Genomic DNA, 17213 nt, shown 5'->3' on the forward strand with positions numbered 1-17213 from the left:
TTTCAGTTTTGTAAACTGTTACATAGGATTATCACGGGGGTGACAAGGAGGCAACATACACTCATCTCCGTGTGACCTGAGTAAACAGAGTGATCATTCACTTGACAGACTTTGAAAGAAGTAATGTGATTGATTACCGATCATGATGAGCATGTTATTTATGTAGTGATTTGTAGACTAAAGAGCTAGCATCAAAGTTTGTGTTTTATGTAATTACAGTTAATATATCATGATAACTGAAATTTGAACCATGTTGGGTGTGTAACGAAATTGTAACTTGTGCATAGTGAGACCATACAAAGTGAGACTACCTCTAATAATATAACTGACAAAAATCCTATATTGAGGGGGAGAATTATGAGTATGTTAATCCTATTATTCTTGGCGCAGGGAGTTAGTATTACCTAAAGGTGAACATGTACTTAACACAGTGATTCTAACTATATTTCTCGTAATTATATTTTATTAATTTTAGAGGAATCTTTCAGAAACTGTCCCTTGGTGAAGGAAATATAAAGATCAGCAGGTCTTTATTGTTTTTATTCTTTTCTATTAAGACCCGTGGCAAGTAGGTAGAAATGTTCTAGTCCAATTTCACAAAAGCAACCACCCAACTTAAAAGAGCCTAGCTCTGGCTCGTGACCACCAGCATCAACTCCTGTGCTCTTTGGGCATTAACGTAACTCCCACTAAAATCTGTCTTTATCCCTAATACCCATGTTATGGTCAGTGCAGCTTTATCTTCTATACTCCACCATTTAATTTTGGTACTTGAAAATTTCTTAAGCTCAACTATGTATTAAAAAATAATTTATAACATTGATTTAGCATTTCATTGTGTTTGTAGTGGTAGGGAAGGAAGATTCCTCCTTGTACTTCATTACCATCCACACCAGAAATGATCTGTCATGGTCATTCTTAAAATAACAAAAATCCCAGTAATGCAAACTATAAAGTACCTATTAATAATATTAAGAAATATGCGCAACCTATAGGGTGAAACTGAATTCATAAAAGAATACCTGAATTAATACAGTGACCTACTGTATTCTGAGAAAGGAAGACTCAATTGGTAAAGATACCAATTGTCCCCAAATTCGGCTCTTCCAATTAAAATTTCAGTAGAATTTAAGGAAATTTCAAAGTTCTCCAGAAGGGTAAACTTAATGAAATAATTTTCATATAATAAATTAATGGTTTATTGAGTTTAATGATAATTAAAATTTAATTTTAATTTTTATAATTATTTAAATTATTGATTTTAATTTTAATTATTTTAATGATAAAATAATGGTTTTGGAGTAAGAATAGGCAAATAGGTCTGTAGAATGAATAAATACTACAGAAACATGGGTTGGTTTGTGAAAAGTTTAGAACTAGTGAACCCAGTATTTCAAGCCGTTGGGGAAAGGATGGATGGTTTTAAAAGTAGTATTTAGAACATTATCTATTTTGGGGGAGCAAATACAGTTACATTCCTATCTCATATTATAAATGAAAATAGATTCCAGATGGAGTAAATATCAATACAAAAAAAATTATAAGAGTGCTGTTTTCAGAGGCTCAGGATATCCTTTTAAAGCATGCTTGAAAACCAGAAACCGTAAGGTAAAAGCAAGATAAAGTCAAAAGCCAAACAAAGGAGAAAAATATTTACTATATGTAACAAACATAATGTATGAGAGTCTCTTTTGGCCAGAAAAAGCAACCAGTAGAAAGATGGGCAAAAGATAGACATTTCAAAAAAGAAATAGCAATGGATAATACAAAAAGATGTTTATCTTTATTAGTAATGAAACTTTAGATACCATCTTTTACCTAGGAGATTGGCAGAATGTGAACTATTGATCATTTCCTATGTTAGTGAGAATGTAATTGAGTGTAGATTGGTGTCCTCAATTTGTAGCGTTTACCAAAAATTAGTTACACATACCTTTGACCCTAATGGGTCTATTTTTAGGTTTCTAATACATAGAAATACTGGCATATGTTCAAAAGATACATGCACATAGGTGTTTATTGCAGCACTGTTTATATAGTGAAAAATTGAAATCAACCTCCATGTTCATCAATAGAGGGATGCTTTGAGGAGTGGACACTGCTAAGGGGATAGACTGGAGTCAGGGCACCTGGCTTTGAATTCTGGATCATTTACTGGATGTGTGCTCTAGGCTTACTTAACTTCTCTGGGCCTCAGTTTTCTCATCCATGAATTGGAGATCATTGAATCCACTTCAGAGCATTGTGACAATTAAATTAACTAAAATATATAGATAGAATGGTGCTTAGAATATAAGTACTCGTTAACTATTAGCTAATGTTATCAGTTTGTAGTTGTTAGAATAGAGTACATCTGTAACATTCTAATAACATGGAAAGAAAACGCCATGATTTAAGTAAACAAATTTTAGAGCAATAGGTGCATATGGCATGAACACCTGTTCGTAAATAAAATTTTAGAATAATATATGTGTATGTATTTGGGATAAATCTGGAAGGATAAATGCCAGTCTTATCAGTAGTTACCTCTAGGAAGTGAGATTGGGGAGGGGAGGGGAAGCAGATTATCAGTTTTTTAAAGAAATTTTTTTGGTATTGTTTGACTTTTTTCCAAGCATGTATTACATTTCTAAGTAAAGATTTTTGAAAAGATTCCACAGGGTGTAAATTTAGTACAACTTTTGACTAACTTATTTTATTTTTTAACTGTGAAGAAGTTATGTTCTCAAAATGATGTATGTTTTCTCTTATTTTCCTTAGTGACTTACTAAAGCTTTCCTTGCAGGAACATGCTTACCCTGCTGATGAACTCATGCCTTTAACCTGTAGAGGTCGAGTTAGAGGCCAAGAGCCAAGTCGCGGTGACGTCGATGATGCCTTGGGAAAGTGAGTATTAGTTACAGGGCATGGCATGGCATCTCAGAGTTCCCAAGTCCTAGACTTTCAGAGGCAGTTTATGTATAATATTTCTAGGGATTGGCTAAGTTTTAAAGACTGTTTTATGTATTACATTATGCTTCTTTATTCCCTTCTGTTATCATTTGTAAAAGATTAATTAGTTTACATCTTGGATCAGAGAAAAGTTAGTTAGTAAGCTGCATATAACTTAAAATATATGTAACTTTTAAAATATTTATAAAGTCATTAGCACATCAGACTGTTGATGTTTTAATATTTTCATTTGTTTTCAGAGCTAGTGAATGTTTCTATGTGTCTTGAAGGTGCATAGATTCATTGAACATAAATATAAAGGCTTTTCAGTTTTTTTCAGAGCTTTATAGGTTACATTGTACTATAGATACATGGAAGTACTAATTTATAGAAACTATCAATCAATAGAACGTAGATAACTCTACTTGTACATTCATAAACTATTTAGAATTCTAACGTTTTATATCTTGTTACACTTGTTTCTTAGATTTTCTCTGACACTGATTGATTCTTTGGACACTCTTGTGGTAGGTTTGACTCTTCTTGGATTTATTTTATTAATTTCATGATGTGCACACTTAAGTATTATGAATGTGATCATAACACAGTAAGTATGAAATAGGAGCCTTCAGAATTAAAGGTGTTCTGATCTTTGTTTCTAAATAAATCTTTTACACTGTTGAGTTGATGATGTCAAATGGAATTATGTAACATAATGGAGATACCCAAATAATTTATGGGAATGTCAACTTATGTAATGGCACCTTAATTAGGAAGATCCTTTTTCCCCCCTTTGGACAAGGAGGTTGAAGCTATTGGAAAAAAGTAACTTTAGAAAATACCATTGATGTTTTTCTAAAATGACATGCTACAATGATGCCAAAATTGTTAAATTAGAATCTGTATATGCTGTGTTCATAAGCAAAAAATTAATTTTTCTCAGCAGTGATTTTTAGCACCAGCTGATCACTTCTTGGTACTCCTTTTCAACATCGTACAGTACAGAAATTTATTTCTGGTTTAGGACTGTTTGTGATGACAGAGGGGAAAGATTGAGTTACAGGTGTCATGATTTCTAAATACAGTATCTTTTTAGTTTTTAACTCTTAGATCATTATGGTATAAAAGTAGGCTTTTGTGAGAATTTTCCTTAAGGCATAATTCCCAACTTCCAGTTAATGTCCCAAGTCCCAAGTGGTGATTAATCTTTAAAAAACAAAACAAAAAACCTTTGGGTTGTCAGAAATTTTTTGGAACTAGGCTTTTCTTCTCAATGTTGTTTCTGCCTTCTTCTTTCACTGGAGTATTTTTTCTTTTTTTTAGAGCAAAAATTCTCAACTCTAAAAGCAGCTTAGGAGGATCACTTGTGATTAAAAAAAAATAGCCCCTCCTAAGTTATTCTGATTCAGTTGTTTTGGAGTGGGGCTGGGCATCCCTTCAAAAGCTCTTTTGTTCAAAAATGCAGTTATGGTTAAGAAAAATCACGGTGGTTTAGATCTTTTTAGCTAGTCAGGGTTTGAAAGTCACAGCTTCATTTTTCAGAGATTAATGGAATATGCAAACTATATTACAGTAACTATGAGAAAGAGAAAATACTGTGTACCTTGCTTTTGGTTTATTGGTCTACAGTTTTCCGCATATAATAGGGGAAGAGAAAATATATACAAAATATCCTGGAAGGCAGATGACCACTTTGGGAAAATCTAAGTGGTGTTACTTATTCGTAACTATAGCTGGCTTATGCACATTAGGTCTATTTTGTTATTGGGGAGGAAATGAAGAGCAGACCTGTGTGCTGGAAAAAATCATAGGTGCATTTAAATTTGTTTCTCATTCTGTAATCTTGGCTTTATCTATAGCAGGTTCCCCCATCATTTCTCTGACAGTGCTTAGTTGATTTTCATGAATATGGACCTTAGATATCCTGTGTGTTTTAAAAAATATTATCAGAAATGAAGGAGAGCCAGGTGTAGGGGTGTGCACCTGTGGTCCCAGCTACTTGGGAGGCTGAAGTGGGAGGACTGCTTGAGCCCAGGAGGTTGAGGCCACAGTGAGCCATGATTGCACCACTGTACTACAGCCTGGGCAACAGAGCAAGACCCTTTCTCAAAAAAAAGGGGGGGGGGGGTGCAGAAAAAGTCGTTCCAGGCTATATAACTTGGCTGTGTTTACAAATCCATCTGGCAGCCATTAGTTCTTATAAATGATATATCCTTCAGTTTATACCATTTCTGTATTTTGGCATTGGTTCTCAAAATAGGGTCCCTAGTCCAGCAGCATCAGCATTTCCTGGGAACTTGTTAGAAATACAGATTCTCAAGCCTTATCCCAGAAATACTGAAGCAGAAACATTGAGAGTGAGACCTAGCCATCTGTTTTTAAACAAGCTTCTAGGTGATTCTGACGTATGCTAATTTTTTAAAGCACAGTACAATGAAGCAGTGCTTTGTAAACTTCAGTGTACTACAAGTTGCCTAAGAAATCTTGCTAAAATGCAGATTCTGGTCCGGTGGATCCAACATGGAACCCAAGAGTCTGCATTGCTAGTAAACTGCCTGATGGTGTTCAGCAGACCACCTTTGTATTATGCAGCTGTGGTGTGACCTGAGTTCTGTCTTCTTGTGGCAGGAAGTAACAAGAAGTGATCACGTAATATTTTTATTTATGACCTTGGCCAAATTGTTTAACTTCTCTGGGCCCCTGTTTTTATCTCAGAAGGGGCTAGAATGGATATTGTCTCTGTTAACTCTGAGATACTATTTATTTCTGATCTTTGGTTCCGAGTCAGATAAATAGCCCCGTTTGTTGAAACTCTTCAAGAGGAGTCAAGAAGAAAGTTTGATAAAGTCTTACAAATATTTAAAAAATGATACTTCATAAAATCTTTAAATTTCAGTCTTTTCAAGTGGGAATAGAAAGAAACTTACTATATGTCATTATCATTTTGAAATGTAAAAGTTCATTTTGAGTTTTTATAGCTATCTTAAACATTTTCTTTTTAGCTTAAACAGAAGAATTAGGGGAAATTAAAGGACTTTGAAAGTTTTTTCTACATTTAGAAGGAATGCTATCTTGTACATTTTGTCAGTACAAGTATTAATATTTCTAATTTACGTTGCTTTTACTTTGTGATTATGTTTTCATTTTGTGATTTAGTAATTTGAAAATATTAATGGGACGTGTCACTTGTAATAGTACACACAACCCTAGTGTTTTCATTTTGGTCATAACCATAATCTGTGAAGTAGAATTACTGTTGTCATAGTTTAATCTTTAAAACTGTTCATAATTCCAGCCATCTAGTTTCTGTTGATTGTAATGGAGTCAAGCACTAACATTTTAAGCTAAGCTTACCTTTAAATTCAACATTACCATGAACTCTGTAGAAAAAAATAAAATTGAAACAAAGATAATGGGGGAAAGGATCAGACCTGAGGTTATCCTTTGTTATCAGCTAGGAGCTTAAGAAACTCATTAAGTAGTAGAGCTGTAAAAATGAATTTTTTTAGCTAATTGTGGACAAAGAGAACTCTCTTTCTACTTTATTCTGCCTTAAAACAAATGTCACTGGGACTCATATTCTTGTTTGTTTTGATTTTGGACAGAAGGGGGAAAAGTTACTTTTTAGTTAGAGAGGTAGTTCAGGCCTTAAAGAAAACACACGGAAGAGTCTGATTACAAGCTAGAAGAGTTCAAGAGGGGAGAATTCCCAGGAGATAAACCTAGGGAGAAGAATTAGATTAACAAAGTGATACTAAAATGTATATGTGTGTGGAGGGTGGGGATAGTGGAACAGTTATGTCTCATTCCGAAAGTGATAGATGCACTGTATGTGCCTGCATTTATTGCTGTTGACTTGATGTGGACTTTGAGATTGAGAAGGGAGAGCAGTCAGTTTAAAATCAGGTTTCATATTATGTTTTAGTCAGGACTTACCCTCAATTTTACTTTTACTGAATTTAGGGAGATACTCTTATGGAATGTTTTATACATTCAAATTTTTACTGAAAGTATCAAATCAAGTGAAAAAGCACAACAAATTATTACCAAACAAGGAAAGATTAAACAGTTAAGTAAAAGAAAACTACTTTTAATGCACCTAATCTCTAGGTAACATCTCATGTGCAGCGTTAATTTAGACTGAAAAATCATAGCAGCCTATGTGATGACAGGGGCCTCTTTTGTTGCTCATTGCAAGAATCCACAAAGTTCTTAGTTTAGTCAGGATTCTAGATCTGCATGGTTAATAGTTGTAATTATTTTAAGCACTTAAGTCAGACACTCTACTAAAATCATTTTACATACATTATCTAATTTAAGAAAACAACCCTATAAGAGTAGGTGGTATTTCCTCTTTTTATAGATGAAGGAACAAGCTCAGAGATGGAAGTAAGTTGCCTGGGATCGCAAAGATAGTGAGTGAAACAACCAGAATTCAAATCAGGGCATGACCACAACATTGTATAGCCTCCTTAGTGAAGGGAGCATCCATGGAGTGACGCTAGGAGGGGATACATAGTTTAGGACCAATTGAACATGCTTTGAAGAAAGTGCTTTCTTCTGAGAATAAAAGCAACTTTTAGAATGTATCTGGTGAATAGGATGGTTTTTAATTTTGTTTTGACTTAGAAGCCAGATTCTACTGGAGCTCACCTCATGTAGCCTGGGTCATTAAGAATCCAGTTAACAGGTCTGATGATGGTAGCTTCAAAGTCCTCATAATATTTCAGTGTATGCAAAGAAGTGTATAAAGATGCTATATAATTAGATACTTCATTTTTTTCAGTTTTAGATATTATTACATTTTTATAATATACTTAGAAATATTATTTGTGTATGTCACTTCTTAGAGTTTTAAAGTAGACTGACTTTTAATAGCTCATTCTAAGAATATTTCTCCTTGACTTGGTAGAAAAGAACTTTATTTCATAATTTTCTTCTCCTAGGTATTAAATAAAACTAAAGAATTCGAAGATGCAGTGAGAAAAGTTTTAAGAGATGTTAATTTAGATAACGATGTAGTCGTATCAGTCTTTGAAACAAACATCAGAGTTCTTGGGTAAGTATGAAAGACACTAAAGATATAATTTTATTTTATTTTTATTTATTTATATATATTTTTTGAGACAGAGTCTTGCTCTGTCACCCAGGCTGGAGTGCAATGACAATCTTGGTTGACAGCAGCCTCCGCCTCCTGGGTTCAAGCAATTCTCCTTTGTAAGCCTCCTGAGTAGCTGGGACTACATACAGGTGCACACCACCAAGCCCAGCTAATTTTTGTATTTTTAATAGAGACAGGGTTTCACCGTGATGGCCAGGCTGGTCTCGAACCCCTGACCTTAAGTGATCTGCCCGCCTCGGCCTCCCAAAATGCTGGGATTACAGGAATGGGCCACCATGCCCAGTCTATAATTTTACTATCAGAAAAGTTTAGGATATATTGTTTATTTCTTGATGGTAATCATGCAAGAAGTTTCTTGTGTTTAAAAGATGTAAGTTGAAACATTATGAAACACAGAGGCTTGTATTTAATCACTCACAGACGTCTGTAGACTCAAAGGTAATATCTGTATGTTGTTAAAAAGGGAATATAGGTTGAACATTAGTCAGCTACATCACAGGTTTTTCACCAGCTTATGTAGTTTGTTAAAAATAGCCAGGCACCTCTTCAGGTAAGCCATATGAAACTGAATTTATAAGATTACCTCTCAACAAACAGTTTGAAATGCTCTTGGGACTTTTTTTTTTTCTTTTTTTTTAGGAGACAGACTCTCGCTGTGTTGCCAGGCTGGAGTGCAGTGGTGCGATCTCGGCTCACTGCAACCTCCGACTCCCTGGTTCAAGTGATTCTCCTGCCTCAGCCTCCCAAGTAGCTGGGATTACAGGCACCTGCCACCACACCCAGCTAATTTTTGTATTTTTAGTAGAGACGGGGTTTCACCATGTTGGCCAGGATGGTCTCGATCTCCTGACCGTGTGATCCACCTGCCTCGGCCTCCCAAAGTACTGGGATTACAGGCGTGAGCCACTGTGCCTGGCCAGGACATTTTTTTAAAAAGATGAAATTACAAGATTTATTAGTTCAAGTTTCAACTTTATTTAATTTTTATAGTTTTGATTAAATGTTTGTTATTGTAACTCCTTTCTTTTTGTCAAAATGAGTCTACTCTTCAATTAAATACAAGAAATTGTACATAGTTTATTAATCTAGAGTGAGAGATTTTTATGTTTTAAATAATATTCTAAGTTAAAGACTTCATGGTGATACAACTAAATTTTTAAATTAAAAAATTGTTAAAATATTTGTTAGATTTGTTAAATGTAATATCTAGGATTTTCTTTAAGAAAATTTAATCTATTTAAGAACACAAAACACTTCACAACAGGATAGAATATCTAATTTAAAAAAAAAATTGATTCTGTAATTGTAATGGTTTGCCATAAAATGAGCAGTGTTAAGTAAATAATGTTTAAATAAGTTTTGTTTTTCTTTAACTATGTTAAATTGTATAACAAAGTATCCACACCTTTTTAGATGGTAACTTTTAATTGTCTGTAAGATATGGATGATGTTTCATTTCTGTGATCCTAGGGGTCTTTTGGGTGGGCACTCCCTGGCAATCATGCTGAAAGAAAAAGGTGAATATATGCAGTGGTACAATGATGAACTTCTCCAAATGGCAAAGCAGTTAGGTTACAAACTTTTACCGGCTTTCAACACTACCAGTGGCCTTCCTTATCCAAGAGTAAGTACTTCTGAAAAATATGAGTCTTTAGGTACTTTCTTTGCTGTTTTACAAAATGAAGTTTTGTGATCAGAGCCGTTGTTATTCACCTACTTGAGGCTGAAAAAAAATGCTTCAAAGCTGTATAACAAATTTATATTTTCATTTCAATTAACTGATTACACTTCTAAGTGATGTGATAATTAGATTAGATTAAGCTTTAAAAGGTTTTATTTCTAATTTCTGTGGGTACATAGTGGGTATATATTAATGGGGTACATGAGATATTTTGATACAATCATATAATGCATAATAATCACATCAGGGGAAATGAGGTGGCCATTACCTCAAGCATTTATCATTTCTTTGTGTTACAAACATTCCAGTTGTACTATTTTAGTTGTTTTAAAATGTATGATACATTTCTGTTGACTGTAATTGCTGTGTTGTGCTATTAAATACTATATCTTATTCTGTCTGACCTGTTTCTGTACCCATTAACCATCCCCTATTCCCCATCCCCACCAACTACCCTTCCCAGCCTCTGATAACCATTGTTCTACTCTTTACCTCCATGAGATCATTTGTTTCAATTTTTAGTTCCCACAAATGAGTAAGAACATTCAAAATTTGTCTTTCTGTGCCTAGCTTATTTCTTTTTTTTTTTTTTTTTTTTGAGATGGAGTCTTGCACTGTCACCTAGGCCGAAGTGCAGTGGTGCAATCTCGGCTCACTGCAACCTCCACCTCCCGGGTTCACGCCATTCTCCTACCTCAGCCTCCTGAGTAGCTGGGACTACAGGTGCCCGCCACCATGCCCAGCTAATTTTTTGTATTTTTAGTAGAGATGGGGTTTCACTGTGTTAGCCAGGATGGTCTTGATCTCCTGACCTCGTGATCCACCTGCCTCAGCCTCCCAAAGTGCTGGGATTACAGGTGTGAGCCACCGCACCCGGGTGCCTGGCTTATTTCATTTAACATAGTGTCCTCCACTTCCATCCATGTTGTTGTAAATGACAGGATCTCATTCTTTTTCATGGCCAAATAGTATTCCATTGTGTGTATGTATAATTTAAGCTTTAATGTGTCATTACATTACAGATTAGATTGTGCTGCAGAAGGAAGAACAGATGCTAGACCAGAACTTGGGCACAGAATTATTTGTGTAGAAGATATAATTGAAGCCGTTAGTATGTAGGTGTTAACTGTCCAAATGAGAGGATAGAGAGGGAACTCACAGGACAGAGGGAGGGCATGAGGAGGAAGGACAGCCAGTAGAAGGTAAAGTACACAGAGATTTAAGAGGAGAACTGTAATGTAGTGTAGTGTAGTGTACAGTATTATAAAATCCAAAGAAGGGAACTTTGAAAGGAGAAAGTGTTCTAGAAAACTTGAGAATTGGGTGCAAACAGAGGCATGAAGTTGTAGTGAATAAAGAGGAACGGATTCAAAGTAGGTGAAAGTAAATAGGAATGAACTACTCATTTTAAAATTTCTTCAGTGTTGGTAGTTAAAGGAGAGTTGGCAATAAAGTCAGTTGAAGGAGTTTTATTGGTTTTCTCCTTTAAAGCACAGGGAAAGAAGCCATTGAAGAGGGAAAGAGCTTTTTCTTCTGATTTATTTCTCATTCTTTATTAACACTATTACTCTCTCCCTCTTGTCCAAGACAGACACCTCAGCCATTACCAAACTCTGTCAGTTTTTTTTCTTTTCTTATACCTGTCTTACTCTTTTCTCTCTTGGTTTATGCTTCAGAGCACTTGAAAAACCAGTATCACTAAAATCTAATTTTTGTCAATTTATCTTCAAAAATTGTATGGCTCTTTGTATTGTATTGAGTGTCCCTTAACTTTCAGAATGTTTTATAATTTGGCAGTAGACTTTCTGACATTCTCTCATATTTCCATATCCCGGTGAAATCATTGTTCTATTTCAGCTACAGCAATCTATAGTGTCCCCAGAGTCTCTTAAGTTTTTTTTTTTTTCATTCTATGCCTTTAGGCTTACCATCTCTGTCACCTGGCATAACTTCTCTACCAATATAAGTCAAATCAAATAAGGCTCATTTCCTCCATCAAGAAGTCATCCTTGACTGGAGATATAGCATGATATAGGGCAATGCTTTATCAATTTAGTGAGTTGTGACTAGCACTTTTTAAAAATTAAACAGACTAGAATGAAATGTCTTCTTATTTAAATTTCTAGTTTGATATTTTAAAAAGCTTTCCAGTGAACATTCATTTTGTTTGTTTGTTTTGAGATGGTGTCCCTCTATCACCCAGGCTGGAGTACAGTGGTGTGATAATAGCTCACTGCAGCCTCCAGCTCCTGGGCTCAAGTGATCCTCCGCACCCGGGTGCCTGGCTTATTTCATTTAACATAGTGTCCTCCACTTCCATCCATGTTGTTGTAAATGACAGGATCTCATTCTTTTTCATGGCCAAATAGTATTCCATTGTGTGTATGTATAATTTAAGCTTTAATGTGTCATTATATTACAGATTAGATTGTGCTGCAGAAGGAAGAACAGATGCTAGACCAGAACTTGGGCACAGAATTATTTGTGTAGAAGATATAATTGAAGCCGTTAGTATGTAGGTGTTAACTGTCCAAATGAGAGGATAGAGAGAGAACTCACAGGACAGAGGGAGGGCATGAGGAGGAAGGACAGCCAGTAGAAGGTAAAGTACACAGAGATTTAAGAGGAGAACTGTAATGTAGTGTAGTGTAGTGTACAGTATTATAAAATCCAAAGCCTCCTGAGTAGCTGGGACTACAGGCACGTGCCACCATGCTTGGCTGACTTTTAAACAATTTTTTTGTAGAGATGGGGTTCTCATTATGTTGCCCAGGCTAGTCTCAGACTCCTGGGCTTAAGAGATACTCCCACCTTGGCCTCCCGAAGTACTGGACTCCCAGATGTGAGCCATCGTGCCTGGCCTCTGTAGACATTCTTATACACACCTTTTTACACATTTTTTATTTCTTCCTTAGGATAAATTACTCGTAGAGGAAGTAATAAGTCACAGAGTAGGGAATGCTTTTTAAGACATCAGGTACTTATTGCCCAATTGCTTTCCAGAAAGATTCTACTTTTTTACTTCACAGTGTTGTAAAAGTACATGTGTCATTTTACTGTTACTAATACTGTATATTATTATTTTGCCAACTTGAGAAAAAATTGAATTATATTTTAATACGGATTTTTTTGCTTATTAGTACAGTTAAATTTGTTGATCTTTTTTCTTAGCATATTAAAATTAAAAGCAAAATTTTTTAAACAATATATAAACATTTATTTAATTCAGTTTACTTTTAGTAAGTACTTTTAGTTTTTATTATAAATGGAGGTGTTAGATTTTGAGGAATCTAGCATTTCTTTACTTTTACCATAACATGAGAAGCAGACAAGGAATTAAAACAGAAGATACTATGAGCATTATGGTAAAACAAAGAAACTTACATTATTTTCTTATCCTCTGAAATGTCAAGAAAATTTTTTAAATGATATTTTATAATAGGACAATAGAAGAAAAATAACTACTGTCCCATCCTTTCTTATACATGCTTAGTATGCTTTGGCCCCTAAAAATTTGTGTAATCAGTCTCTCTTAGATAAGCATATGTAGTTGACAGTATTTGCATTAATGGTTTTAACTCAGATGAATGTACTGTACAGAAATGTTATTGTAAGAGTTAGTGGTCATTTTTTAAACTCATATATAACCTTTAGAGCTAGTACACACTTTGTAATGCCATTTCCTCAAAGTTAATTAAAAGCAACTTGCCAGCTTTTCAGATAAGACCTCATTACAAACGTTGAGTAGATTATTATATCCATAAAATATAAGGTTAGTAAGAATTCTGTTATGATTTACACATATTTTAAGGATTTTCTAGTGTAGCAAAAAGACAGTGTAAACAAGTTTAGTGTAAGTAATTTATGCTTTTTCTTTTAATAAAAAGGTGTCCTTTTAAAAATTGCCTTGTGACTCTCAGGAACACAGAATTAGGAGGAACCAGGTTCTAGATTGCTTCATGCTTTATTTTATTCCTGCTTTCATCTCTTTTTGTCTTAAACCTCTCAAGAAAGCAGGACAATAAGCTCCTTGTTACTAATTTCTGCAGTAATAGATACTACACCAGTGCTCTCTCTAAACCCAGTCATTTGAGTCCTAGTCAGGAAGACAGGAACCTATCTACCAGCCCCTAGATTACCAGAGAATCCCATAAGCAAAAAACGCCCTGAACCCTTCTTCCCTGATTTGTGGAAATGGTAGTGCCCCTTGGATACTGAAATGTATCTTGGTTCTGCATTTAAAAGTTCTCTAATACTGGCTGGGTGTGGTGGCTCACTCCTGAAATCCCAGCACTTTGAGAGGCCAAGTCGGGCAGATCACGAGGTCGAGATTGAAACTATCCTGGCTAACATGGTGAAACCCCATCTCTCCTAAAAATACAAAAATTAGCTGGATGTAGTGGTGTGTGCCTGTAATCCCAGCTACTCAGGAGGCTGAGGCAGGATAATCACTTGAACCCGGGAGGGGGAGGTTGCGGTGAGCCGAGATCATGCCACTGCACTCCAGCCTGGCGACGTGAGACTCCATCCCCCGCCAAAAAAAAGGTGTTTAATACCACTTATCTTCAGGAAGGATACAAGATTGAAATGAGCAGATACTATAGATAGTTGTGTTAATAAATAGTCCTTTTACAAATTTTATAGCAATCATCTTGCGATACAGTTCAATATACAAACATCTTAAGTATTATTGTACTAAAACATTAATGATTCAAAGTATTTCCATTTTAAGGGAAAGGGTACTGAAAGTGGGATACACAAATGTTTATTCTTCTCTATTTTGCTTTTGCTTTCTTTTGACTACTCTTGGACTTTGTCATTCTTAGCTCTCAACTACTCCCAATTCAGCGTTATTTCCTTTTCTGAAATTCACACTTTAGCACTTGTGACTTCCATTTGTTTGGCACTTAATTTATGACTTTTCATTGTTAGTTATTTTCTCTGTTTACATATCTGTCTTATTTGCTCTGTCTGGATTTTAAGCTCCTTGAGGACAAGGATCTATTCCTTTGTATATTGTCATAATATTCCCCACATGGTAGGTAAATAAGCAATAAATATTGATTAGTTGATTGTAGTAATTAACGCAACTGACCAGAAAATATTTTTCACTGTTGACTCTTATTGCAAATACTTGTAAAATTATACTTTACCTTAGTGTAATTAATGTAATTAAATCTTTACTTTATTATTAAGGACTGCTTCATTGTAAGTCGGTCATTCTTAGTATCAATTTTCAATTTTAGTTCTGTAGATAGGGATACAGGCAGCATAAGGGGGTAGGAGATACTTTTCGTTCTTGTTTATGGTGCAGAACTACCTAAAACTAGCTAATCCTACAAAAGTACAAATGATAGAGATAATTACAAGTTTGGGAGGGGATGAAGGGGTACTGCTAGGCTAATAGCACGTGAAAATGTCTCAAGTGGCACTCTACAAAGTAAGATAAATGGCAGTACTGAGGACAACATTAACAGTGATCAGATCCCCATGTCTCACCTACGTTTCACATTTGTTGTTCGTTTGTTGTTGAGGGGGTGTTTGTTTAGAAATGCCTGGAATCTGTTGATTGGACACTGTTCAGGCACTAGGTATACCTAGCAGTTGATTTAGCCAGATAAGTTGAAATATAAATTTTTTTGAGCTTCTCTTTATATAGAGTTTGAATAATAACTTAACCAAGAGTATACCCATGATGTTTTATGTTTGATTTTTTTTTGTTATTGGCTGAATCCTTGGCATATACCTCCTTTTTTGTTGGTTAGTTGGATTGCTGAAAAATATTCTTTTTTTTTTGAGACGGAGTCTCGCTCTGTCGCCCAGGCTGGAGTGCAGTGGCCAGATGTCCGCTCATTGCAAGCTCCGCCTCCCGGGTTTACGCCATTCTCCTGCCTCAGCCTCCCGAGTAGCTGGGACTACAGGCGCCCGCCACCTCGCCCGGCTAGTTTTTATTTTTTAGTAGAGATGGGGTTTCACTGTGTTAGCCAGGATGGTCTCGATCTCCTGACCTCGTGATCCGCCCGTCTCGGCCTCCCAAAGTGCTGGGATTACAGGCTTGAGCCACCGTGCCCGGCTTGGAAAATATTCTAATTTTAGTCAGTGTCTGCTCAGTTTGGGTCTAGTTAATCCAGGTTCATATCGTGGTATTATTTGGATTTTTTTTTTTTTTTAAGACAAGGTCTTGTTCTGTCACACAGGCTGGAGTGCAGTGGTGCTATCTTGGCTCACTGCTACCTCCGCCTCCCACATTCAAGAGATTCGTGTCTCAGCCTCCCAGGTAGCTGGGATTACAGGCATACGCCACCATGCCCAGCTAAGTTTTGTATTTTTAGTAGAGATGGGGTTATGCCATGTTGGTGAGGCGGGTCTCAGACTTCTGGCCTCAAGTGATCCACTCGCCTTGGCCTCACAAAGTGCTGGGATTACAGGCATGAGCTACCGCTCATGGCCTATTTGGTTTTCTTCGACTTAATAAATACCCCTTTGAAAAAATTTCCCTTGTGGTGTTAACCTGCCGGCAAGGACACACTCTATATTTCAAAACCCTTAAAACCCATAAATGAAATTTTAATTTCCTTTCAAATATACATCATAACAATCCATTTTTTCTTTGTGATGAACTAGTTAATATATAATATAGACTGGTTTTTCACAAATTCTAAACTAACCCTGATTTCTTCTAAGGCTGGTCTACTTCCCTATTCTTGTACTTACTAATTCAAACTGTCCAGGGAACAAAATTGTTATAAAAGATACCTTCTGTGTGTAATTTCCCTTGTAAATATTCCCTTACTTCATGAATATTGTGTGCTTAGAGTATATTTCCCTAGATGTTAATTGGAAGGTCACAGAGATTATCACATTGAATTTCAGTGTTTAGTTATTTTATGAATTATTTTCATGATTTTATGTCAGGACTCGATTGAAAAGTAGTTTGTTATCAGAAAGTCGTTATCTTGATAACTGCTAATGACAATTTTCTAATTGTATTCAGATTAATTTAAAGTTTGGCATCAGAAAACCAGAAGCTCGGACAGGAACTGAGACAGATACCTGTACGGCTTGTGCAGGTACCTTGATCCTTGAATTTGCTGCTTTAAGTCGATTCACAGGAGCAACAATATTTGAGGTTTGCTTTTTACGGTCTTTGATATCCTGGGTATTGGGCATAACTAACTTTATATCTAGTTGGAGAATTACTGTTATTTTAGTGAACTTTTTGTCTAAATTCCTTTACATGGGTTTTAATTGTCAAAAACCTAGAACATTGTGAAGGAGCTATGTTAAATCCAACTTTGCATTTTGTTCACCATCTATAAAGTATATGTTTAGGTTTAATCTTAGAAAGTTTTTTAGCCATATTACTTAAATGAATTTGATGTCTCCTTGATATCATAAATGTCTTATATGAAATACTATGTCCCTGTGTTTTATTTGTTAGACTTCCAGGTGGTCTATTGCACTTCTGAAAGTTCTGGA

At 35.5% G+C, this 17213-nt stretch overlaps 1 protein-coding gene across 11 annotated transcripts in view; it reads left to right on the top strand.

The window, feature by feature from the left end:
- Positions 1–17213, top strand: part of EDEM3 (ER degradation enhancing alpha-mannosidase like protein 3) — an 81513-nt gene that overhangs the window by 14581 nt on the left and 49719 nt on the right. For all 11 annotated transcript variants that reach the window (XR_004179474.1, XR_002518260.2, XM_021929522.2 and 8 more), the window contains 5 exons: positions 2786–2886; positions 3419–3458; positions 7878–7990; positions 9524–9677; positions 16729–16863. Coding sequence is in view for 9 of the 11 variants with exons in the window: in XM_021929522.2 (XP_021785214.1) it covers positions 2786–2886; positions 3419–3458; positions 7878–7990; positions 9524–9677; positions 16729–16863 (543 nt within the window). In the remaining 2 variants the exon portion in view is untranslated. The remainder of the gene's footprint in view (positions 1–2785; positions 2887–3418; positions 3459–7877; positions 7991–9523; positions 9678–16728; positions 16864–17213) is intronic.

Source organism: Papio anubis, chromosome 1, assembly GCF_008728515.1.
Source record: "Papio anubis isolate 15944 chromosome 1, Panubis1.0, whole genome shotgun sequence".
Lineage (NCBI taxonomy): Eukaryota > Metazoa > Chordata > Mammalia > Primates > Cercopithecidae > Papio > Papio anubis.